This window comes from Notolabrus celidotus, chromosome 18 (assembly GCF_009762535.1).
Source record: "Notolabrus celidotus isolate fNotCel1 chromosome 18, fNotCel1.pri, whole genome shotgun sequence".
Classification (NCBI taxonomy): domain Eukaryota; kingdom Metazoa; phylum Chordata; class Actinopteri; order Labriformes; family Labridae; genus Notolabrus; species Notolabrus celidotus.
In genome coordinates, this window is record NC_048289.1 from 23,360,621 (window position 1) to 23,387,571 (window position 26,951).

The window sequence follows — 26,951 nt, forward strand, 5'->3', positions numbered from 1 at the left end:
AAAATGTTTCAATATTTTGTATAAATAAAGCTATTTAACTTATGATTTTTAGTGTGCCTAGTATTCTTTAATGACCTTCTCGCATCCATATGTCAAAATACTGTGTGCTTGTGTGTATTATTAATAGTGCTCACCCAGAATGTTCAGTTCAATTCATTTTAAATGTTTTTAAATTAACTGAATTCGCCAAATACAAGGAATCTGCAGCATTTTAAAAGTATCATTGTTGAAAATTGTAGCTTCAAACAATAATCACAAGTAACCAGTGTAGAAATAATTTATTATTAGCAACTGAAGGTGATACAGCTGTTAATAATATCAAATGAAGCATGCTTATTCTATCAATACCTCAAAGTATATATTTTCTTGAGTTTCACTATTTCACACTTGGGTGTGTTTATATATATAAATTATGTGTTCCAGAAGCGTTTTATTAGAGCTGTAAGTTTGAATAAATTCCTCATTCTATAATACCCATATTTATCAAAGAAAAAACACAACCAACCATTGTTTTATAAAACGTTAAATGTGTTTTATAAAATGTTAAATGTGTTTTATAAGTTAAATATGAAGTAAGAAACTTGTTCTGAACATGTGTTATTTTCCATTGAGTCATGTGTTGAAATGTTGATGAAATCACAGCTGATGACTGAGATACAATAAATTTAATATTTTTGTATTCTGCAACTCATCTACAATTTAGAGACCAACTTAGATTCCACAAAGTTAGTTACCAGTCACATTCTATGTTGACCCAAAGCAGCCATAGTTCCATCATTTCTAATATTCTCATATTGAGACCGACAGGTGATTGATTTAATATCTCAAGATAACAAAGCTGATGATGTTCTGTAAAAGTCATAGTAGGTTTTAACTTTCAAGATCCCCGTCATGGCTGTAAATTCAAAGTGATAGTATTTATGTTCAGTCAAAAAACAGCAGGGACTTAAGTACAGTCAGAAGCATTGGTGGATAATGACAACTTTTTATTTAACTCCTCAGCTTAAATTTTTCAAAACATCATTATACATCAGCAGCTTTTGGTTTAATCAGTAAAACAGACTGATCATAAAAAGTAATTTTCTTAAGATTGATGAATAAATAATGAATGGTGATTAGTATGGCCCTTCTCAGCTTCTGTGCTTTTGAGATTCAGATTAATGATAGATACAGTTTAACTAACGGTGATCGTGTTCTGTTTAAGTGAACACAAGATAAGATTTTATCGGTCAACAGGGGATGGTCAAAGTTACCCAGCAGTATGTACAATTATTTCAGTTATCTCCATGTTAGCTGCATCATTATTTTAATGCTAACTTTCATGTTGCAGTTATTTTAATTCAATCATATAATGTGTATTTTTCTGAAAAAGGCCCTTCTCGTGCTGAGCCACTCTCGTCTACACAAAGAAATAGAAATCTTAAAGGTAAGGAAAACTCTTCTACTTTCTGTCACCAGCAGTGGGTGACAGATTTTCCCACAAGGAGACACCTTAACTGCCGAAACAAATTATTTTGGAGGCACAGTGGCGCCACACAGCGGTCAAAGTAAATACTGCATGTCATTGTTTTGTTTTCAATAACCAAGAGAGAGGCCCTACTCCAGACTGTTTTGGGAAGATAAGTTAATATAAGATTTACTGTATTGATCCCACATTGGGGGAAAATTATTTCGTTCCAGCAGCCTACAACACGGGACAGGGGAATACAACAACTGTAATAATAATAATAATAATAATAATAATAATGATAATGATAATGATAATGATAATCAAGAAATGATAAAGGTAAAAATAAAATAATTACAAATATTACAGATATACACACTATACACTTCTATCTTGTGAATAGATATTAAGGTAAGTTATTGCACAGATAAAATTTGAATCTCCTTTTACTCATTTTGAGTATTTTATATCTGTGCTACTTATGTTACAAACCCCCATTATAGAGTGGAGTACTTTAAACATTAATGCCCATTCAGAAGACATGTCTGCTGGTTACATGTATAAAGATATCCTTAAAATGCAAGACACATTTGTCTGTAATAACAAGCCTCTCAAAACATTAGTGTTTTACTTAAATGCAAGTCTTTAAAAAATAGTAATGAATTTTGCTAAATATCTGTTCTTATCTGTGATGTTCAGGTTATGCACTTTGAAAGAGAATCAAAAGGTAAATACATAGACTGTAATAAAGAGCAAATATTTTACAATGTAATTCCCTATATATGATTAACAGCTGTAGTCACAAATTTCTTTGAAGACTAATCTTTTACTAATAGAATACTAAGTTTTTAGAAATATATGCTTTATTTTTTCATTGTCAAAGTTTGAACTACACCACAATTAAATGTATTATTCAACAACTTACAAATTAAACGTTAATGCATAAATAATGATAAAGCAGGTATATTTTGAGGTTGAGTTGAGAAACATTGGTAGCCATTTTTGTCAATTAATGCACTGATCCTCTGATTATTATTATTATTTATTTATTTATTTATTTCAGTAAGGCAGCTTCCAGATTCCTTTGCTGGCTCTTTTGTTTTTTTCTTAGCTAATTTAATGTATTTTGAGAAAAGAGAAAGCTGAGGTGACAGTTGCCCATCATTGTTACTTGGTTGCACTAATAAAATGCTTTACATCTGTGGCTGCATTATGCTATAATACATTTTAAGCATGTGAGAGATGATTTCATAGATAGCCATAGACTGCATGTCTTTCAATGTAGACTTCCACTGAGAGGAACACATTAGACTATTTAGGAACTAAATTAGGAACTAAATTTAGACTGTCATACCAGCTTGGTCATCACTGAAAATGTCCTGGAAATGTCCTGGAAAATGATTTCTGGAAAAGAGTGGGAACCCTGATAATATTCATTTGAAGATTTAATTTCACCCTAACAGGAGTCACTACTGCTTGTGATTTATTTTGATTGAATTATAACTTGTTGCTTTAGTTTTATACTCATGTAAGATATTTTTATGTTTGACTTGTAGTCTTGGTAAAGAAATTGAATTAAATCCTTTGCTGATAAGTTTTGCAAATCTAAAAATCTAAAAAAATATTTTTTTCCCTGCTTCAGAAATACACTTCAATCAAGACGTCCGAAATCCGAGGGGAACCTGAACACAGCGTTCCATTACGTCACATCCTGGTAGCGTCATCTGTCCAACGATACGCAAGGTGAGCCAGCAGGTGGCGCAGCTTGCCTACAGGAAGGGACTGATTTCTGATGCTTAATATAGACGACATTTATTTCTCTACTTCTTTGTCAAATTAAACTAACGTCCGTAAAACACAAACAAATTAAGTGAGCAAATATCAAAGAAAATATTAAATAGTCAGAAAGACTGAAATATTGTTCCCAAAACCGGCTGATAAGGCTCCAAATATGTTTTGACATTTACACAAAGTAAAACACCTCAGTGCTTGTGTTGGTCTGAGTTAATATTGTCAATTTAAGCTAAAAAAAAATTAAAATGATGGTAACGACTGGTTAATGGTAATATTATAAGAAAATTGTTAATTTATTTATACCTGTATTTCTTTATCTTTGTGTAAAACATTGGCCACATTTTGTTTCGTTGATTCATTTAGTTTTTAAATAGAACATTAAACATCATAAGGTTAATTCAAATTCAATAGAATACCAGGGATATGATATAAGGGTTATTTAAAAATAAAAAAGGGGTTAATTGTGTAGTAAATGTTAGTCTTAAGTATACTTAAAAGGTGATATTCTGCAAAGTTTGCACCTGAAAGTGTACAGGTGGTTAATGCCAAATATATGTTTATTGACATATTTTTTACAAGATGCAAAAAAAAAAATACAGCTGGAGCCAACCCAAATGTAAACTCAGGCACAACATGTTTTACATATATGCACATACATGATTACATGTACACTGAGGCATACATGGATTCAACAGAACAGTAAATGGGAACTTTTTCAATATTTCTGAAGAATCATCACCACAATTAAGTTACTGTGTGCGCTGTAAATTGAGCTATTTTCTGATAAAATGATGCATTATAAATTGTATGAATTTACTTCGGAATACATAAACATTTAAAATATAAACAGATTAAGATGTATGTGTAGTATATCTATCACATCAATCACATCTATCTAGGTACACAAGGATGGGAAGGATGGGCCTATATATGTATATATATATGAGAGTGAGCTAGAGGTATTGGTCATGGTATATTTTAACAAGTGACATAAATAACTCTCCAAAACAAACATCACACCTCTGTTATACCAAGATATTACTCTAGTAATGTGTAATAGTGGCGTAACATTTTACTCTGTGTCTGAAGACCATATTCTAAATCTGTTAGTGTGTGTAGGCTGATTGTGACCATGCATAAGGACTGGATGATTGACTGGCTCCATTGGTTGGTCTGGCCATGACACACACACACACACACACACACACACACACACAAACACACGCAAACACACGCAAACACACGCACACACACACATACACACACACGTGCGCGCTCACTCCATGCCTGCGGGTGAATTCCATCCCCCTCTTCTTCTCATGCGCACAAAAAACACCTCTTCCATTTGCAGGCACACACTCACACACCGAACACTCTCTCTCTCTCTCTCTCTCTCTCTCTCTCTCTCTCTCTCTCTCTCTCTCTCTCTTTACAGGAGATTTACAGTGGCGTATTTGACATGGTGTTGTTGCTGTAAATGCTTTTGTTTGCATGTTGAACTCTGCTGTCCCACATGGTTGTCCTTTTCGCTGTGTGAGAGAGACCATCTTGCATTGTTTTCTACAATGTCAAAGATTAAGGTCATTGTTTGTCACACTTCCCACTCTATTAACTCTTTTTGGGGAGGATTTCACTGAAGAGGTGTTTATTTTTGGTTAATGTTAATGTTGGGAAGTTTTACTACCATAGCAGTGATTTTCCTGTAGTGGGAATCTCTTAGTAAAGAGAACTTGCTACAGTGGAGGAGGAAGTGCATCTCTGTCTCTATGTCCCCTGTATAGCAGTGAGCACATAGACGATCCTCTCTGGGCAGCCATGTCTGCCTGTGTCTCCCTGTCTCTACAGCTAGCTGGTGGTCACTCAGCCTGTATTTGGTCAGGATACGTCTTTGTTTTGTATCTCTGACACTGTACAGATATTCAGATAATTTATAATCATGGTTTAGGGTCAAATAACAATTCATTCTAGTTTGAATCTTTGTTTGGTTTCTCCAGTGTTCTAAATACAGATCTTTAGAGTGCTTCATGATGAGTTTAATTTGGCTGTGTTTTGGATCAGTGCTGACCGGAGTCTGACTGATTAGCTTCCTCACCAGCTGACTAAGTTGGTGTTTTTTCAGGGTTCAGCTCTTGGGTTTTTAGTGCTTTAAATTGAAGTGAGTCTTTTGGGCTTAAATTTAGATGTGTCCAAAATTTGATTGCACATTTCTGAATGTTTAACAGTAATGGAAATGTCCCAGTTCTGCTCGGCAGGCGTTATTTGGAGGTTATTCTGGAGGTTCTTTGAACATTTAGAATTCTTCTACAGAATTCAGTATGGAGAGCCTCTATTGGGTGTTTGTTCCATGAGCAGTGGCGGTTCTAGATCAATTTTACTGGGGGGGCCAGGCTGGGGCCAAGAGTGTTGTCAGAGGGACACATTCAACCCTGAAAAAAAGACACAGAGAACGGCGAGGACTGGCTGAGAACAAACTGGCAGAACATCAGTGCATCCCTATATACTAGACATATATACTACTGTGTGCTACATCAAAATGCAGACTGACAGCAGCTGTTTGGCTGTTTACACTCAACATGAGTCCCTTAGCGCTCTAAGGGACAAGAATCAAGTGCCCCACTCATGTGTTCCACCTGTAACATCGGTGCGATACCGAAGCCTTTTTTATTGTATAATATTATTTTGATGCGTAGGAGGGGCCACAGGGGGGCCCAGGTTCAGTTTTACAGGAGCACTGGCCCCTGTTGGCCCCTCCCCAGAACCGCCACTGCCCATGAGCCATGCTCCAGTCTACTGAGGGGGCCCCAGATCTCACTTCCATACAGAGCTATAGGTAAAATTACACTATCAAATATTTTTGTCCAGATTCAGATTGGAATGTTAATCTTGAATAATTTGGTTTTTAATGCATAGATTGCCCTCTGTGCTTTTTCGTTAAGTTAAAATTTCCTGATGCAGATATTTTCAGACCAAGGTAAATATGATTATTTGTGTGTTTAGTTTGAGTGTTAGAGAGTCTCTCTCTCTCTCTCTCTCTCTCTCTCTCTCTCTCTCTCTCTCTCTCTCTCTCTCTCACTCATCCGGCGCAGGAGCCCGGGCAGCGCTGGTGACGCGTTTTGCGCATTTCCTGCAGCTCGCGCTCACTCTCAGATTGAGGAGAGAGGGGACGGGAAACGGGGGGCGCGCACAAGGACCGACAGGAGAAAAAAAATCCGGAGCACCGTGATGTATTTGGGAAGCTCGTGAGCCCGTAAAAGACTGCATTGGGGAAGCATAAAAAAAGGCTTTGCTCACCGAGAGAACGCGCAAATATCGCGTTACCGTGAGGTCGAAGCGAGGAGATTAATCCCGGAGAGGAGCGAGCGAGGGGCTGGAAACAGAGCACCAATCCCGGATGGCTAGGCGCGGCTGCTCGCGCTCTCTCCCACCCTGACCCGGGAGAGACACACAAGGACCGTGGGGAGGCTCCGGGGCTTCCCACAAACCCCATCGGAGCCTTTTAGCCCGCTTTCCTTTTACCTCACAGACGTTTGATCCCGGCCTGGTTCCGCCAACAAGGGGAATCTGGTCTGGCGCACGAGATTGAGACCGTAAACAAACAAGGCAGACGCTCGGGTGGGAGAGGGTCCAGCAAGCGTCCTCTCTGAAGGGTGTGAGTCTGCGTTTTTAGTCCATTAGGGATCCATCAGCAGTATTGATAACGTGTGTGTGTGTGTTCAGATGTGGCTGCACAAGACTGATAGTCCAAGGAGCCAGCTGCATTATGGGATGTAGCAGGACTGTGTAGTGACCCCGCTTATTGGAAGGAAACACTCTGTGTACAGGAGCAGGAACAGGCAGACTAGCCTAAACACACATACACACACACTTACACTCATCCTTGTACACAGACACACACACACACCCCAGGACTCTGCAGCCATGCCTGTGTTCAGCGGCCTGTTGAAGGTGCGAGTGTGTGAGGCGGTGGATCTGAAGCCCACCCCATGGGCTCTGCGTCACGCTGTGGGGAAGAGCGGATCTTTCCTGCTGGACCCCTACCTGGCCCTGAATCTGGACCAGACCCGGCTTGGACAGACCGCTACCCGGACCAAGACCAACAGCCCTGCCTGGCACCAGGAGTTCTGCACCGAGGTCCGCGAGGGAAGGAGCCTGGAGCTTTCTGTGTTCCATGATGCACCCATCGGATATGATGACTTTGTGGCTAACTGCACCATCCAGTTGGAGGACCTGCTGCAGAATGGGACCAGACACTATGAAGACTGGGTATGTGTTTACTATGAGACCCTTCCAGGGTGTATATATTACCCACAGAGCACTGGGGCAGAAAACCTCAGCTCCTGAACACAGCAGGTTTGCATATAGATACATTTGCAGCATGTGCTTTTGCATGTGAGATAAAATTTGATAACAGCCCTCAGGCTCTTAAACAAACTAGCCCCCTCTTGCTGAAACATACAGTCTCTGCAACAACCCTCCTGTTTCATTTTTTATTCAGCATATTTGATGCGGTGCATACTGCACTTGCGGTTCCTTGAAGGCATTGGGCAGAAAATGCATAGTGTACATTGGAATTGGCCCATGTTATGTTCTCTCCCAGTTTCCCCACAGCCACAATAAGCGCTCATTTTGCTGAGTGTTCAACCAAAACCAAATTCTTTTTAGCATATACATCCAGAAGCAAGACATGTTTGAACGCTTCCCAGCACAAGCCCTGCATGACCAAGTGCACCTCTGGGCAGCACAGTGGCGTCCTCATGAGTAGAGGCTGTTTCTCTTCTGAGTCAGAAGCCAGACTGATAAGTCAGACGGCTGATATTATCCGCACATGAGACTATCACATCTGTATCAGTGTCACAGTTATGCTATGCACTAACTCTTCTATAACCTGAACAGTGCATCCTTGGTTGATAAAAGATTGTCACAGCTGTACCCACAGCATATCTGCATAAAAGCTCTCTGATATGCTCTGGTGTAAAAACTTTTTTTTACAGAACTTCTAACAAACTAAACAATGCTTAGGGTGATTTATAAAAGGTGTTATCATGTCATTATTAAGTAGAGTGTGCTCTGATTCCATAATTCATAATCCTCTCAGCGCTTTCTACAGCACATGTAGCAGAGCATGACAGCTGAGCAGACAGAGGTCTGCACATGAATTCGTTGACAGTGCACAATAATGATAAAGATTCTTTACTGAAGTTTAGATCAAAAGAGTTTCTAACTGGTTATGTAACAGTCTCAATTTAATAATAATGCTTCAGACTTATAAAAGCATTTTATACCTTTAGCTAAAAGAGGAATATAATGATGTTTTTGAAACCGATCCCTGGTAGGATTCTGGCGATGTGATTTATGGTAGTGATAAAGAGCCTTTGGTTACATTCCCCTGCTTCAAATGAAGCAGAAGGAGATTTTTTTTTCTGCAGTAAAACATGCATCAATATCGGTCTCAGATATCTTATATCAGTCAGGCTGCATCTATTTTATCCAGTGTTCTGATTAAAAAAAATACCTCTGCCCTTTTCCTGTATTTAAATTCTGCAGAACTGCTACTTTGCTGCCTGGAAGTCCCAAGGACGACCAAATAACAATTCTATTCTGCATGAGTCCAGCTTAGACGTATCGATTAAACACTGTACCTGCCCTGTCTACCTAATAGAGCCAAAAAATATTTGCTAAATTGGTCTCTTCTGTCACAAAGATTCTAAATTCACCTGCAATCTGTGCTATTCTCTCCGAGTGTCCGTACAGATGAATGTAAGAATAGGATTGTAAGAGAAAACTGCATTTCGAAGAAGCCCCTACGATCACTGTTACTGCCACCATTTTCATTAAACCATGAATTAAGTTGCACACATCTGCTGTCTAATTGAGTGTGAATGAATGTCTTGTTGCTGAGACTTCAATTAGGGATGCACGATTGGATTTTTGCCCATGTCCGATATCCTGATATTTTCAAACTCATTTAGGCTGGACCTGATACTGATCTATGTTACATCATTAGCCTGTGGAAGCCTGCATCTGCCACAGACACCAGAAAGCTGGTGATCAAGAGTGATGAATTCAGTGCTTTTCTTGTCCAGCTCCTTGATCTTTGGGTGGTTGCTGCCATATTTCTTAGCTTTGTGGAATGACTGAAGTAGAGGCTGCTCTGGCTTTTTTGTTCTTACTTTTCAGAAACTCTTGATAGGGATGATGGTTCTTAAAATATACAGTTTAATTGAAGGAACATTGTTTTTGCTCCTCCTCATATCACATGTACTTTACAAGCTATCTCTGTATTATTCTCCTTCATCCCTCTTTCCAATCCACACTCAGTCGAGGCAGATGTCTGTCTAACATGAGTCTGGTTCTGCTTGAGGTTTCTGCCTGTTAAAAGGATGTTTTTCCTTGCTGTGTAACTTACAGTACTGCGAGGTGCAATGCTCATGGTTGATTAAGCTAGTTAAGATTGATTCCTCTCAGTAAGAGGGGACTGGATGTTACCCTGTCTTGATGTTGGGTCTTTGTTCAAGCTGGGGTTGGTAGTCAGATTTAGATACACTTTTTGTTATACTGGTTAAAATGATCTTTATGTCCCGATGGCAATCAATACATAATGTGTTCTTAAAAAAGAGCAAAAAAAAGCTGCTATCTACAGCCGGAGTAAACCAGGGAAAACACCAACCAATCCCTGTTTTTGGAAGCCAAAATATGAAACCAATCAAATCCCGTCCTGCATGTTTGTTTGTGTTTTTGACTTTCACTGTGATAATATTTTGGTGTTTTCTTACCGCTGAGTGAGACATGAGTTGACATAATGCAAAACACAAACAAATAATGTAACATAAAGTACAGTCTAGACCTGCTCTGTTTGTAAAAGCGTGTTGAGATAACATTTGTTGTGATTTGGCGCTATATAAATAAAGATTGATTGATAAGCATTGAGTTGTGTCTATTTACGACACTTAAAAATACTCCCAAACAATCTGCATGTTGCTGCTCTTTGTTGGCACAGCTGTTATTATCTAGTCAACTTATTGGCCATCACTTTTCCTTGCCGATACCAATATTATGGCAATGATATTGTGTATCCCTAACCTCTATCAGTAAGTCAGGTCAGGTCGTTATTGTAGTCTGACTCAGAGTAATAATGTGGTCATCCCTCACTTCTTTGCAGCTATTTCTGAGCTCTTTTGGGGTTTCCTCGTATTACAATTCTGCCGCTCTCTCTTCTCGATCAGTTGCATGAGAGCTGTTGGGACTTGCATTAGATCTGATTTGGGCATCTCAGGTCCGGTGTAATCATCCTTCCTCAATTCCTCACATTCCTCTTGCCTCTTTGGGCTGAAAGAGATATTAAGTGCCCTCGCCTTTTTTCCCCTCGGTGGAATTACATTTAAACAACGATACAGATAATGTGTGGCTGCACCACAAGCTGTATCTGTGTTTACAACAGGTTTTTCCCTCGCTGCAGTCGGGTGAAGCCAGCACTCAGATCAACTGAAGTTCCTCCACATTTGTTTTGGTGCCTCGTCATCTAATTTGATTTGCGTTGGGGTTGTGATGTGAGACTGTAACATGCAGATCTGTATGTACGGAGGATAAAGAGTCGTTTGTTTCAGGTCCATCTCCAGTTTGACATGTGATGTTTTTCTGCTTCAACTTTGTTTTTGTCTCGTCTTGCTTTACATTGGAAAAAAGTCTGATGGAGGTGATCTCGGCACAAGCATTATGGGAGCTGAGAACATGCAATTTAAAGAGGCGGATGTGCTGTTTCGCTCTACCTAAAAATTACCTCATTGCTGATCATAATCCTGTGAATCTTTCAGTGATTACACTAATGTTTCCTCTTTCTATTACAGCTTAAACTATGATGATAAAGCAAAACAGAGACTGTTTGCTTGCATTCTTTGTAGTAGAATTACAATTTTTAAATGTCAAAGTTTCACACACCCTGCTCTCAGATTAGGGTTGCAAAGCAGTGGAAAATTTCGGGTAAATTTCTGGAAAGTTTCTGGTAAATTTCCATGGGAAGTTAAGCTGGGGAATTTTGGAAATATTCCAAATTGGAATCTTTCCATGGGAATTATGGGAATTAATGGTAATTTATTGGAATTAACTGAGAATTGAGGGTAATTTAATGAAAAGGTATCATATCAAAGCATAAATATGTTTTGTTATAAGCAGACATCCATCCAAAATAATACAATTAACTAGGGCTGTACGATAAATCGATTTAATCGATTAATTCGCATTTTTGGTTTCAGGCGATTTACAAAAAAATAAAATCTAGATTTTCTCCGTAACCTCCTCTGCTGCTTTTATTACTTTTTTTAGGTACAGTGTGTGGACATAGGACTATTTAGCAATGTCTTAACAGTCAGATTTTAGACTGAAACGCTGCCTTACCCCCCCCTCCCGTGAAACAACAGTGGCCTAAAATGAAAATAAGTTCCTGTGATGCATGAGAAGTATGTTTTTACCATCAAAAAAGGAATATCAGTACAATGATATTGTTTCCCATTCCTACCAAGTCTGTTCTGTCACTATGTACTGCACACTGTACCTTTAAGGGGAAATTCAGTTTGCCTTTGTTAAATTTTAATGATAAAATTAAATCAAAACTTGTTGTTAGTCATTTGTAGTTTTCTTTTTTCAGGAGAAAAACACAAAATCGATTTAAAATCGTAAATTTAGTTTTTTGTAAAAAAAATTGGGGATTTTATTCCTATGCCATATCGCCCAGTCCTACAATTAACACCGATTTATTTGTAAGTAGAACTTTATCAAGTGTTAAATGTTGTATCGAAAAATGATTTATTTCATTGAGGAACAAAAACACGAATGTGGAGTTAAATATTACTCATCCCCCCAACCTAACCCATTCAAAAATTAACAAAAATACAATCCCAACAAAGTCCCATTCAAAATGTTAAATGAAAAGAGCCCCTCTCCCTTCAAAAAAAAGTCCCATTCAACATGCAAATAAAAAAAGCATCTTCCCTCAAGCTTCTCAAGTCTAGCCTCTGCATTTTTGCTAAACCCTTTCAGGCAATGGGCTCTTCCTGGGTCTCAACAACACCCTCCATGTCCACTTCCTCAACATCCAACTCCAACTCTTCCTCTTCAGTGTCACTGTCCAGCCTTGTTGAGGACGGCTCTGCATAGATATTCAACTGTTCATGCATGGAATCTGGTTGTTTTAGTCAGGATTATGCTACAATATATTTTCCCCAACTATATTTAAGTTCCCTAATAAGAGCCAACCTTCAATTTAGTAAATTCCTCGTTTATTCCCATAAATTCCAGTTAATTCTCATGGAAAGTTTCCAACTTTGAAAGTTCCTGGAATTTTACAACCCTATCTCAGACAGGCATTCATCTTGGTGAATCGTAAAGCTTCTGTGGGTAGTTTTCAGCCTAATGAAACAGACTTCAACTAACAGTGATGCTCCTTATGACCCACAAAAGCAAACAAGACCATTAGGAAGAAGATCAATCATTTCTTTGTACTTATTTGAAATGCCTAAAACTGCTGCTGCACTCAGCAGGAACAGCCTGCTTTACATTTTCTACAGCAAATATCCACAGCCGGTGGTACTATTGACTGTTGAAAGACAGCAGGATGATTGGTGCACACACTCTTTGTATCTCCTTTTTTACACTGTCAATGCTTACATGCACTGTAATTACAAAATCAATAAAAAAGAATTGTGAAAGAAAGAAAGACAGCAGGATGAGATGTTGTCCAAAAGTGTCACCAGAAATTTAAGCAAACTAAAGCTTCCTCACAAGAGCTTTAAATCTGGAATCCACCAAGCAGTCCAGTTTAGTACGGTATGGTACAGTAAACCCTGACCTTGCTTGCGTTTTACAGCAAACTGTACCCTGGTGCTTTATGCAGGAAGCATGTTGGCTGCGTGACAGCCCTGGAACAGCTTGATTTTCATTGGGGTGTGCATGTTAACAGATTCTCAAGTGCTGAAAGTATAGAGAATTGAAAGGCTGGCCGCTTTTTCCCCGAGAGCTGGGCGCAGATCTCGGCCAAAATACACAGAAAAATGATAAGCTGAGGGCTATATTGGCTCTGTAACAGCTATGTTTATGTCACAAGCATGAAAATATAGTATGGGAGTACTTCCAAAAGAAAGAGCCAACACGTTTTCTCTATAGAGAGACGCCCCTTGTGTTCTGAAGTTTTGTCCAGGACATCTTTTATTTGGTAAAAGAAGTAACTTGCATAGTTATGTTTGCTGAAAGTAAGCTGTGTCAAGTATTAAATAACATCAGATTACAGGAAATAAACATCTCCTCCCCCCTCTTCTCCCTTAATCGACAGATTGCAGTGTTTCAAGCATCATGATATTTAATATGGACACCACGCTTCAATCTTCTCCACTGTGAGAAAAAAAAAAAGAATCGCCCTTGGTGTGCGCTGACATATTGGGCTGGTGGAGCCAAGGCATGTGCAGAAGTGATCTGACTAATGGCTCACTACAATTTCAGTGTGATGCTACTGTTCAGAGCCTGACAACTAGAATGTAGTTGGGGCTGAGTAACAACATCCAAGAGGGTCTAATTTGAGATTATTGGCTGCACTTTCTGGTATTTAGAGGAATTCATTCATGCCAAACCATCATTACTGATAAAGGATTCCTTTAAAGCCACCTTTGATACAAAATTGAGCCCATAGATAGTAAATGGGTTTACAGGCAAGGGGATTTGTAGGATGTACTGTGTGTTAGAGGCATCATTGCTGCATTTTAAGTTAACTGTAATTCCCCTCTAAACACTGTTGCTAAAGGGGCTGCATACATTTTTGGGAGATATTGTGTTGTTGATGCGACCTTTACAAGTACTATAGTCCAAAATAGTTGGATTTAGGGATGTACATTTTAAATATTTTCCGTGGTCGATTTTTGGAAATGTTAACGATCAATTATCGATTAATCAATTAAAAAAACATCATCATTCTTACGTCAAAAACAATGCCTAATACATTTTTTTTTTTACCCTAAATTATATCTTCTATAGCAGCAAAATGTATAACTGACTGTATTGAATACAGTTACATGTTTGACACTGATTATCAACGATCAGGCTCATGAAAATATTCTCAGCTGACATAATCTTATTAAGTGAAGGCTCATAATACTAACAGAAAAGTACTTCAGACTCACAGTGTTCAGTTTTCTGTCAACTCATGCTTATTGAGAAAAATAAACATGTGTATTGAGCACAACCGGGTCATAATCAGTCCAGTGGCAGAAAAGCCCAGACGGCTCTGATGTTGCTGCTCTGCAAACATAGCGTACTAGCAATTCCCACCAGTCTGTTGGCTTTGTATCCAAAGGTAGGGAAATGTCCTGTTTAAAGTTGTCAACCCTCGTGTCCATGTCGTTGTGGCTGCATTTGTGTATTGATCCTCTTTAAAAAGCGCACATGGAGACCTGACGCTCAGCCGCAGCCGCCAGCTGAGCGTCTCTGCTGTGTGCAACACCTTTAACAGCTGATTCACATCGAAACATGCTTTAAACTTAAAACACCTCCCTGATAGCTGAGTGTGCTTTGAGACCACATGATGTTTGTCCCACGTGATGGAAAATTGAAAACAAAAATGCGTGTTTCAAGTAATTTCTTAACAATCAATTAATCGATAAGTGATTAATTGCGTACATGTTTTGTTGGATTATATACTCTGTATTATAAGTTCAGTTTGTCACTTGCATGTAATGGTTTTCAGAATCTTATGCCAGTGTTGGCGATTCCATTTTTCTGCAATCCACAAGTCTCCCCTTGGGGACAGAATTTGATGTTGAAAAAGTAATGCATAACATTAAAAGTAATTGCACTGCAGAGCATATTACCACATGTTTAATATAACACCTTAACATGTCTATGATATCATGATTAAGTCATTTTTGTCCTTTAATTATTCTCCCCTCTAAATGTTTTGAAGCAAATAGACCAAAGTGTGTAAGATTATTCCGTATGTTCATTAGGAGAGCTTTAATTATCGATGTATAGTTATGTAATTGTATCAGTATACATTGGAACATAAATAGGCTCACACACTCTCTCACACACACACCTCGTCCCTCAGCCGTCCACAGTAAGGTCAGAGCATATGGATCACTCTGTTGATTGACCACATCCCATTGATCAGCCAGCCGGCTCGTCAATACATCTGCCTCACAGCGACACAGTCCCTCCCTCCTGCCCCACCGTCCTTCTCCCTTCATTCATCCATTACTCACCACTCCTGCCCCCCCCCTGTTCTCCCTCATCCTCCCATCTCCCACTTTTCTTATCGCTTACACCACCCCCCTCTCCTCCATTCATTTACCCATCATCTTCCTCTTCCTGCTGCACTTGTGTACTTAACACTCCTCTTCATCTGCTTCCTCCTGGTGCTCCTACTTTCATTCACTCCTCAGTGATGGAGGAAGGATGTGAAACAGATAAGTGTAGTAAAGTAGATGATAGGTTAATTAAGCTTTATTCATAATCAACATCTATGTTTCAGTCTACTACAGTATCTTCAACATACAGCATACTGTGTGACTCAAAATAAGGTACATTATTATACACAAGGACCAGTTGTTAAGAGATTTTTGGTAATATTCTGTCTCTTCAACTATTTGATAGATTGCGATGAAAATGGCAGTAGCAATGCAGATACTCATGGTCCCAGGGGGATAAACCCTAATGACCTTCGAGATCCCCTGACTTAGCACCTCCATGATGGATTGTGATGAAATTTGATGCTAACTCTTTGCCCTCCACTGAAATTATAATTATTTTGATGATCCTCTGACCCCTCATCAAGCGCCATCATCACTTCTACTTTTTTCATCCCACTCTGATGGCCTTCTGTTGTACATATAAGTAAGGGATAATGTATGTTTAACCACCCACTAAACATACATTATCCCGCTTATTACCCGGCTAAGCACCAAAGAAATCAAGAAATTGACACAAAATATTGATTTAAAGCTAGGGTTGGTAGTCTCGGAAAACCTGCATGAATTTGAATGTAGCTTTTCCTCATGACTCCGTCTAACCCCTCCCCTCCTCCCTCGGAGCTCCTCCAAAACGACGCCCCCCCGCTCACATGCACGAGCGCTGCTGATTCTCGACCATATGATCGTGACTGATTCAAAACCGGTCCTCACCAAAACATTATCATAGTGAAAGTTAAAAACACAAACAAACATGGCTGCTGTTAGTACTCACAACTATCATGCTAGCATTATCCAGTTGTACCGGTGACACAATATCAGGAGAAAAGTTATAACACATATATAATACTGTAACAGATCTACTGTTTGTTAAACGTGTTCAGTGTAGATGTTCTTAATTCCTACAGTGTTGACGGTCAGTGAAGGCATCAGGAGAGGTGTATAGTGTGCGAGTGGGAGAGAGGAGAGACAAGAGGAGAAGTTTTTCATTCATTCAAACATTGATTGTTGTTTTGTTGGTTGGCGTGATCACGGCTGACAGTGACCGGTTATTAAAACTCAACGTGTTCACGAATCGGCTCGTCATCACTACAGCGTTTGGACGGACGCTACAATAAATATATATTTTCTGTAGGACTTACTTAACGTCATTAATTATTCTGCTTGTTAGTGAGAGCTTTTTAGACTCTGGTCCAGACTACAGTCCTGAGTAAAGCACCTCATCAGGTCAGAGGGGACAGGCCCGAGGACGAGCGAGAGGGGCAGTAAATAGAGTCAGGGGAAGTAGAGGCAGGGGACGGGGACTCGGAGGAGTGCACGCCGGGGAAATGTATGCGCAGGAGGAGGGCAGAACGGCTGGACGGGATTTGATTGGTTTAAAATTTTGGCACCCAAAAAACGGTGATTGGTTGGTGTTTTCCCAGGTTTACTCTGGCTGTAGATAGCAGTTTTTTTCACTCTTTTTTAAGAACACATTATGTATTGATTGCCATCAGGACATAAAGATCATTTTAACCAGTATGACAAAAAGTGTATCTAAATCTGACTACCAACCCCAGCTTTAAAGACAATTTTAATGATATTATAGTGATTTATGTACAGTTATGAAAATAGTCCCTCTGAACCAACATTGTAGCGCTGCTATGGCAACTGGTTCTGATCCGCCCTCTCACACAAACAAACATCAAACTACTAAACATTTAAATTAACCGTCAAGTTAAAATATCACCATGCTCATACAATAATCATTTGAACATCTCAAATTAACTTTGTGTTACAGGAGGTGAACGGTAGCCTACATTTGCAGAAATATTTATAGCTCGCCTTATTTGTTATAATTCACATTGAGCTGAACATTTCCATTGAAAGTGACGTTAGACAAGACGAACGGGACCCCTGCTGGAATGTTCATGTTGACATCTCTGTCCTCATTCAGCTCTCTTTCTCAGGGTTTTGCCGTTGACACACCTTTAAAAATAAAGGATGCAAATGTCACAACTTTTAACATTGGTGCTATCATCACTTCTGCTCAAAGCTACTGTGTAGAAATGGGAAAATTAAAAAGGCTCTGCCGCTGTTTCCTGGATTGCTGGACAGGATGTTGCTCCACTTTTCCCTATCAGAGATAGTCGGGGTCCAGTAGCTCCTCAGGCTGCTCTCACATCTGTGCCCGCTAACTGTCTTTATTTCCCGACTCTCAAGACCAGCCTGAGAGAGGAGTTGTACAGCTGTGCTCTGTAAGCTGTGGTTAGTGTATAGTGTGTAATGTGTGGTGTGCCCCATAGTGCACACCACACATTATAAGATCAGAAGAGAGAGATCTTGTACGATCTGTCTTTTGTTATCAAGTGTGTGGTCTCTAAATGTGTGAAGGTTTGAAGAATCCTGTAATGTGTGCCAGCCATAAGACAGCCTGGTAATAAGTGCGTATATCCTAACATAGTCAGAGAATGAAAAGAGCAAAATTAAGTTGATGAAAAATCAGCAAGTTGGCGTCGGCATAGATTGTATCAGCATGCTGATGTTAGCATGTAGCTCCTTATAGCCCTACAGTGCCAGAAAATACTGAAAGACGTGAGTAAAGTTAGCCATGTTAAACTCAAAAATACGTCCTTTCAAAAGCTCAGTCAGAAATGTAAATTAATATTAGAATAAAACTAACATTACCTTACATGAAGTCATAAACGTGTATTATATGCGACACTTCTTGCCGTTCGACAGGACACTGAGGCTCGTGTACAGCTTTGCCATCACCACCCTCTCCTCCCTTCTGCCAGCTCACTCATTTAGTCTCATCTCATAATCCTTCTCTCTCATCTCAGGGCTGTTATTCCCATCCCTTCTGCTTTCTGTTCCCTTTGGTCTCCCACCACCTGCCTATGGTACATCTCCCGTGGACCCGGGCGCCATGGGCCAGGTTGCTGCTCTATGCCGCTGGTGAAATATTAACCAGGCTTTGATGCTTATTAATTGTCCCACCCAGTAATTGAGATGCTCTGTGGAGCCCCATCCCCATGGTGACAATGACAGCACATCCCCTTGGTGACAGCCTCTCACCCACAGAAACACCAGAGAGAGAGAGAGAGAGAGAGAGGGGGGGGGGATGATGGAGGGAGGGAGAAGTAGATCAGGACGTGGTTGATATTTAAGAATTTTGGAAAGTAACATTCAGGCATTCAAGGGTAAAGATATGCCAAAGTTGTATTTCTGTTCAAACTAAGATTACAATTAAAATAAAGTTTTAAACTAACAGACAAAAAAGTGTATTGGGATGACATACCTATGAATCAGATCCAGGGTCCTGGATTTTATAAGAGGAAATGTTGTGGTTTCTGCTTCTCGTCTGTGTAATACTGACCAGATTGATCTAAACTTTCAGCTTTAAAGGGGACATATCATGCTTTTTTCATCAATATATATTGGTCTAAGAGGTCCCAAAAACATGTATTTAAAGTTTATGCTCAAAAAAACACTTTGAAATCAGATTTTGGCATGCCTGAAAAGTCCTTTTCTTCATTCCTCATCAGAACACTCTGTTTTCCCTCTGACCACGCCCCCTCCGGAAGTGGATGTGCCTCGGCTCTCCAGCACGTTGATCTAATGTTTACATGTTGGCTGAATATACACGGCTGCTCAGAGATCGCGTTACTTCAACCCTCTGAATCTGATCCTGACGGAGAGGCGCCTGTAGCAGGACCTTTCTGAAGGATTGGTCATAGATTTAGTGTTTCTTGTTGTTTTATTTATCAGTATGTAGACGTGTGTCTTGGTACACAGCTACGAGCATGTAGCTATGTGGCTATGCTAACTAGCGCTAGCACTTATCCATGATAAATCATCCACTAGATCTTCAAATCTGCAGACGTGGGGAGTAAACCCTACCTCTGCCAGAAAGGCAGCGGGACCTTTTATGAAGGATTGGTCACAGATTTAGTGTTTCTTGTTGTTTTATTTGTCAGTATGTCGACGTGTGTCTTGGTACACAGCTACAGCTACAGCTACAGCTATGAACATATAGCTATGTGGCTATGCTAATTAGCGCTAGCACTTATCCATGACAAATAAAAATCATCCACTATATCTTCAAATCTGCAGACGTGGGGAGTCAAACCGACCTTTGCGTTTATTAAGAAAGCCTACAACTAGCATGCCTCCCTCCTAAGCTCCTTGTTGGCACATATTTGTGCAGGTAATGAAAAACGGGGGAGGGATTCAGTATTATTTTATACAGTCTATGGGCTGAACAAGCTCCGAGCTCTGACTCCGTGACAGACCGGATATTGTTGTTACGTAACAAAAACACGGAAGTCTGAAACGGCTCGTTTCACACACATTTACAGAAAGGTGTAGAAATCAAAACAGGGGCAGAATGGATTTTTTTCATTCTTGGGGGGTTTGTAGACATGCCAGGGACACATATTTCAGGTAAAGAACCATTAAAAAGTCAATTTTGCATGATATGTCACCTTTAATAACAATCTACTTGAAGCTGTGACTCAAAAAACAGTCAGCATTAAGGTTGAACAAGTTTCTTATATTCACCAGAAATGATAGATTTGACCTCTTTAAAAAAGCAGTATGAAAGTAGTTTTCTTCTTTGAAAAGAGCCTACATTTAAATTTTGGACATACCTGCATCATGTTGTTACCTCTGCAAATTTTTGTGCCATTAAATGACAGTAAATGACAAATAAATTAGTTTAATCTTGCAGCTCATACGGGTGAAAAAGCTCCAGAGTGAAACCCCTGTAACGTAAGTATTTACAGTGAAACTGAGACTCACCTGAAACAGATGAAACAGGCGCAGCTCAAGAGGATATCATGAACCAAGAAATCACAGCTTTTAGTTTTCAGACATATCTTGGAGGAAGAGTTTAGTTTTAATTTCGATTCTAACCGCCAGAAAATTTCAACCACAGTGGCCATATTTTAGTTAAATGATAGCTAATTAGGTTTAAGCTAGTCTAGGTCAGTTGCTCACTTCACTCATTTTGAGATGATGTGTCAACCGTGAAGAAATGAGTTAAAAACAGTCGCAGTCCAGACTTGCACTACCAGTCAAAAGTTTGGAAACACCTTCTCATTCAATGGTTTGCATTTATTTTAAGTATTTGAAACACTGTAGATTAATACCAAAGACATCAAAACTATGAAAGAACACATATGGAATTATTTAATTTACAAAAAATTGTTAAACAAACCAGAACATGTTTTATATTTTAGATTCTGTAAAGTAGCCCCCTTTTTCCTTCGTGACAGCTTTGCACACTCTTGGTATTCTCTCAGTCTGCTTCATGAAGTGGTCTCCTGGAATGGTTTCTAATTAACATGAGCCTTGTCAAGAGTTCATTTGTAGAATGACTTGCCTTCTTAATGTGTTTGAGACCATCAGTTGTGTTGTTTAGAGGTTAGTACACAATGGATAGCCCTATTTGACTACTGTTGTAATCCAGATTATGGCAAAACCAGATTATTTCATAGTTTTGATGTCTTCAGTATTAATCTACAATGTTGAAAACAATTAAAATAAATTAAAATCATTGGAGGTGTTTCAAAACTTTTGACTGGTAGTGTACTTCCAAAATAAACATTGACACATACCTAAAATTTGTAAACACAGTTTTGATTATTATTTGTCCTCCATGTAAGCTAGAATATCAATGTAATTCCTGCTGTCACTCACTATACATATTTTCTGTTACATGTTGAAATCAATGAAACATAGTGCAGGTTAGTTGTTGTGAACTGTCCTTTATATAGAGGTGAGCCACATCCCACTGTAAACAAACTGTGTCTGTACATTCCTGTGGTAACTATAGTATGCATGTTGCTGAGAAGTGCAAAGAGTGATTGCAACAACCAATAGAGTACGAACAATTACTTTGCACGTTTTTTCTAGATTATGAAATGATGTAATAGTTCTTGAAGCACTGAAGGGAAAGGGGGCATTGCAGAAATTTCACAGCAAATGATCTATGTATCTAACTTTTATAACACTTAATGAGTTATAAAATAAAAACATGAAAAAGATAGCACTGAAACTCCTCTGGGTTCAGTTTTGATGTGCAGCCACAATAAAACATTTTTGATACAATCACATGGGTTTCTGTTGGAACCATAACCGGATCATCTCTATCCTGCAAACCAAATTCTGTTTGACAAAACATCGCCTTCTCCACCGTCTGTCACAATGTAATGAGTTTTTACTGGAGGGAACAGGACCACATAAAAGAGACACTTCACATCACCCAAAACAAGCATCCCTCTTCCCATATCTGTTGTACTTTATTGTGAAAGGCCTACTTACTTTATAAATGTATTATTTGAATTGGATCTCAAGCAAGGTTTGGTACAAATTATTTGTTTTTATGATTTTGACAAATTCATTTTAAATTCGGCCCTTCTGGATGAGAAGAAGTGACATAGTTGATATGTCTTATGGAGGCTTAAACTTCAGTTTGAGCATGTAAAGCAGAAAAAGAGAAGAAGAAAATAACTTAACCTCCTGGTTTGTTGCAGCCATTGTTCAATTTAATGACACATCTTTTAAGTAATTGCTGAATCTTACTAAAAGCCTTGATTAGTGTTATAATATGCTAAGCTAGGTGGTTAAAATATTGCTATTTTTTAAGGTGTTCTGATTAAAATATTAAACAGGTAATGGACAGTTTTACCCCTACTTGTTTTAAAATGACTCTTAAAAGCAGTGCAAGGGAGCATTTAAGGGTGTGAAAGTTAATTAATGAGAGGGTTAATTTTGGAAATAGAGATACGAAAGGTGAAAAGTACTTAAAATGCACAAACAGAAAAAACTAGAGGATGCAATGTATAAGGGAAAGATTGTGATGAAGTGGGGAGAGCAGCAGATGAGGTGTAGAAATGAGCTTTGTGTACATGTAAACGTATCAGGCTGGAGGGTGAGAGCTGTGAGGCTTCTGGAGTCCGAGACGAGATGACCACACAGTGTAACGACTCCTAACAGGGACACGGACCACGTCAGATGTCAGCCATGCACTGTTTGACACTTGACATGCACACACAAATACACACACAACAACCCACATCACATTCACTCGCTCATGCTAGCAGCTGTCAGGATTCAAGGCTGAAGGATTCAAAGGCCTGCTTTTAAATATGTTCTGTAAATCATTTCTTTACATTTTTTTCAGTCTTTTTGAAATTGAAACAAGATTCTGACATTGAGTATAACAGCAATGTTTTTATGGACAGCAAACCTCTTTTCTAAGTTTCAGTTTGCCATAGCATATATTTAACCTACTTGATCTCGATTGATCATGTTTCATATTCTTATTAATCTTAGAGTAACACTTTCTAACAAATCTTTTATGACGGTGGTGACTTTTGATTAAATGCAGAGCTAGCAAGCTTAAAGTAGAAGATGCCAGCATGTCTTAACCCTCCTGTTATGTCCGTTTCTTAGGGACAGCAATAATGTTCGTGGATCAACTTGACCCGGAGCATGTTTAATTATCCACTGTGGTCTAGACCTCCTATGTTTGTAAAAGTGTCTTGAGATAACGTTTGTTGTGATTGGGCGCTACACAAATAAAGATTGAATGATTGATTGATTGATTGATTGATTGACTGGTCCAGAATTGTCAGAACTCAAAAAAATCCCAATAAACATTTTTTAATCTCATTATTAACGCCATTACTAACCATTTAAATCAATATTTAGTGCATTGGTGTTCTGTAATTCTCACAGATCATGGTTCAATGAGGATAACTCACTCATTTTTTTTTTATAATGAAAATTCATGTCAAAACTTTTAATGTACATTGGAAAGACCTAAATATAAATAAAAAAGTTTTTACAAGACAGATATTTTTTAATTTTAATTTTACATTTTTGATCATTGTTTTTTTTTATGAAGTGATGTTGATACATTAACAAGAGTCACCTCTTCTGTCACATGCTGCCCAGATTTTTATGCTGCATTTAGCTGGTTTAGAAGGCATATATTACTACAATGGAAGGAACACTAGTCTTTCATCCACTGTGACATTAGGGCCTGGGTTATGGAGTAGTGAAAGTTGCTCTACCCACTTGTCCCTCACTGTCCCAATGGATGCCAGCTTGTTTCTATTTGATCCCAGCTCCTGCAGTCAAATGGCAAGGCATTTTCATTGTATATGTTATTTACGCTAATTAAGCCAAGCAGAAAAAGTTTCATAGCGAAAAAAAACTTTTTGTATCATATTTTAGAACTTTAAAATGGGTAAATTTGACCCTATGACAGGAGGGTTAATTGCCTTATTTATATCCACTTTCTTAAATACTCCTCCATCAAACTATAAACTGATTCACAAACAGGCAGTTTTCTTGTTAGAAATTAGAGTTAGAGAAAATATTTTGAATGCACCTTTTGAATAAACTAATTGAACTCTTTGCCTTCTTAGCTGTGATGCTATAGAGCTAGCTAACATGAGTCATAGCTCAAGATTGATTAATATAATACAGCCAGATATTGACAAGTTAAACTGCCTGCAATGAAAGTAATCCATCAATATCATGTTCATCATCATGTGCATATATAGCCTTGGTTGTCCCTACTTAACCAAGATTAGTACTGATGTTTTTTAAGATGCCTGGATTCATTTTTAGCCTTTACAGTACGTTAAAGGATGAAAATGACCAATTCATATAACTATATAATTTTTTAATAATAATGACGTTATAAACTGTTAGCTAATACATATTCTATTCTCTCTCAAGACATAATGAATGCCTGTTATAGAAGCCTCGGCCATGTTGTCAATGGCCCACTTCATTCTCCTTAACCCCACACTCCATTCCCTCGCCATAGTAAGTTTAGTGACATCACAGGCTCCACCCCTTGTTGACCAGCCGGTTAAGTAGGACAGACTAGATTTAAGATCTGCTGTTGCCACCCTGATAATACTCAGTCATGCACACACACACACACACACACATACAAAGCACACAGGCATAAGCACGGTGCTTTATCCATTGATGCTGAATCAGGTCACTGTTGGGTGTGTGTGTGTGCTGGAGTGTGTTTAATGCATGTTCTCAGTAGGGGAAAGAAATGGAGGGGATATTTGAGACCCCTGGGACAGCAGGTGAAATGTCCCCATGTCTGTCCCTTCTCTGTGTTGTGCTGCTGTATGCTGCTCACCCCAGGAGTGTCTCTTTTTGTAAATCTATAGACATTTAAACTAATTCAGGTGCTCTGATGTGCCTTTTGTTTTAGCCATGGACAGAATATAGTTACAGAATAGTGTTTTTAACTCTATTAGTCTATTAGAGAGTGATCATTTTCAAGTTAATGAGCCAAAATGTTGATTATAACAAAGAAAAATTGGAAATACCTATTAAAAAAACCTCAAAATAATAACTGTAAATCATGGATATCCTCATCCATAATGAGATATTATATTCACACGGCTTCATATTGAACCTTAATATTGTTTTGGTATCAACAGACTTGTGTTTTACAGCACACAGCAACGGAAACATGTAAGCTAGTTATCCTGTTCTTTCATCTCTATTAGATTAAAATTTGGCCCATTTTACAGCCATCAGTAATGTGATGTCCGTTTTTTTTTTGTCTGTTTTCAAGAAAGGGATACTTGTTCTTTTCCTTTTGATGTTTGCACAGACAGTGTGTTTTCCCTCGTTCACTTAGCGGTGAATCTTTCCCTTGATAAACTAATCCAGCTAATTGCATCATGGGGCTGTGAGGCAGGTATTTAGTACCTAGCTTGGGGTTAACAAGTGCTAATGAGAGCTAAAAGTAAATGAGCAGTAACTGGAATCACTGAATTAAGCGTGAAAGCACATCATTGCACTGTGTAAACGTATTACCAGAAACAATGTGTTCATGTGGATCCTTAAAAAAAATCTTACATCAGAAATTTAAAATGTAAGGCCGTAAAACGTCTTAACATTTTGCATTTTTTTAACTCCTGGGAGGTCTTAGACTTTGGTTGGCACTTTTATTTCAAATGTTTTTATTAGATTTTTTCAAGCAATTACAAGTTATAGATTATGCAAACATTTGCAACCCACCCACCCCACCCCCCTGGGAGACTGGCCAACAAACCAAGAGTAGAAAGGATAATTAACCAATTACATGAGTAGATAACAGCAAAAATGATAACAAATATAATATTAGTGATAATGATAATAATAATAATAATAATATGTATACACATACATTCACACACACATAAATAAAATTAATCACAAAAGGAAACTAAGCCTTTAGACAAAATGTACTAAAATACAAAAATAAAATAACTACAATTTACTAAAAAGTCAGGATTCTGCGTGATTATAGTCAGCCGTTACAGGCTTTAAATTACAGTTCTTGTATTGTAGACGTTTTTATAATAGTCCAGGAATGGTTTCCATATTTTATGGAATTTATTAACTGAACCCTGAGTGGTGTATCTGAGATTTTCCAACTTCAAATGGCCCATTACCTCCTCAACCCAGCGGCTATGCATAGGGGAGGAGCTAGATTCCCAATTATATAGAATTAGACATCTTTCTAAAAGTGACGAGAAGGCAACAGCGTGGACCTGAGCTTGTGTGAGATTCAGATCTCTCTGAGCAACGCCAAAAAATGCCAAAGTTAGCTCTGGGTCTATAGCTCTGTCACACATGTATGAGAGTGTTTCAAAGACCTTAGCCCAGAATTGCCTCAGATTTGGGCAAGTCCAAAATGAATGGATAAGGGTCGCTGGATCTCGGTTGCTTGGTTGGCACTTTTACTGAAGTTATAAGTTTACTTGCAAGATATGAAAAACAGCTTTGAACCTGGGATATCAATCAACCTTTATTTATACTCAAGAGATCATTGAGGGGCAACCCTCATTTACAATGATATCGAGTCAGGGTAGGTAGATGCCTGTGCTGGTTACACATTCCTTTTATCTAGTGGTACATACCAGTTTAACCAGACACATCCTACATACAACTTTAAATCCTTTTCATGGATCGAAATACTGCCAAACTGTGCCACACCATGAGATACCTGCTGTCATTCATGCTTGTTTACACCAGGGTGGTAGAGCATTATTGCATTATAGCACCTCACCTACTCCTAAAGGAAAATGTCTAAAAAATAAATACAATCTGTGCAGGGCTTCCTTCTTTAGCTGGAGTCTCTATGAAGTGGGCTTTCATTTAGAGGGATCCAACAGCTCTGACCGTCCGGTCTTCAGAGGCAGCTCATCAGGCCGTCTGCCAGTCCATCTGGATATCACACACTCGTCTAA

General features: G+C 38.7%; 1 protein-coding gene across 2 annotated transcripts in view; it reads left to right on the forward strand.

The window, feature by feature from the left end:
* Positions 1–6,381: 6,381 nt before the first annotated feature.
* The window catches only part of prkcea (protein kinase C, epsilon a), a 69,482-nt gene continuing 48,912 nt past the window's right edge, over positions 6,382–26,951 (forward strand). For both annotated transcript variants that reach the window (XM_034708520.1, XM_034708521.1), the window contains exon 1: positions 6,382–7,504. In XM_034708520.1, the coding sequence (XP_034564411.1) occupies positions 7,160–7,504 (345 nt within the window). In that variant the 5' untranslated portion in view covers positions 6,382–7,159. The remainder of the gene's footprint in view (positions 7,505–26,951) is intronic.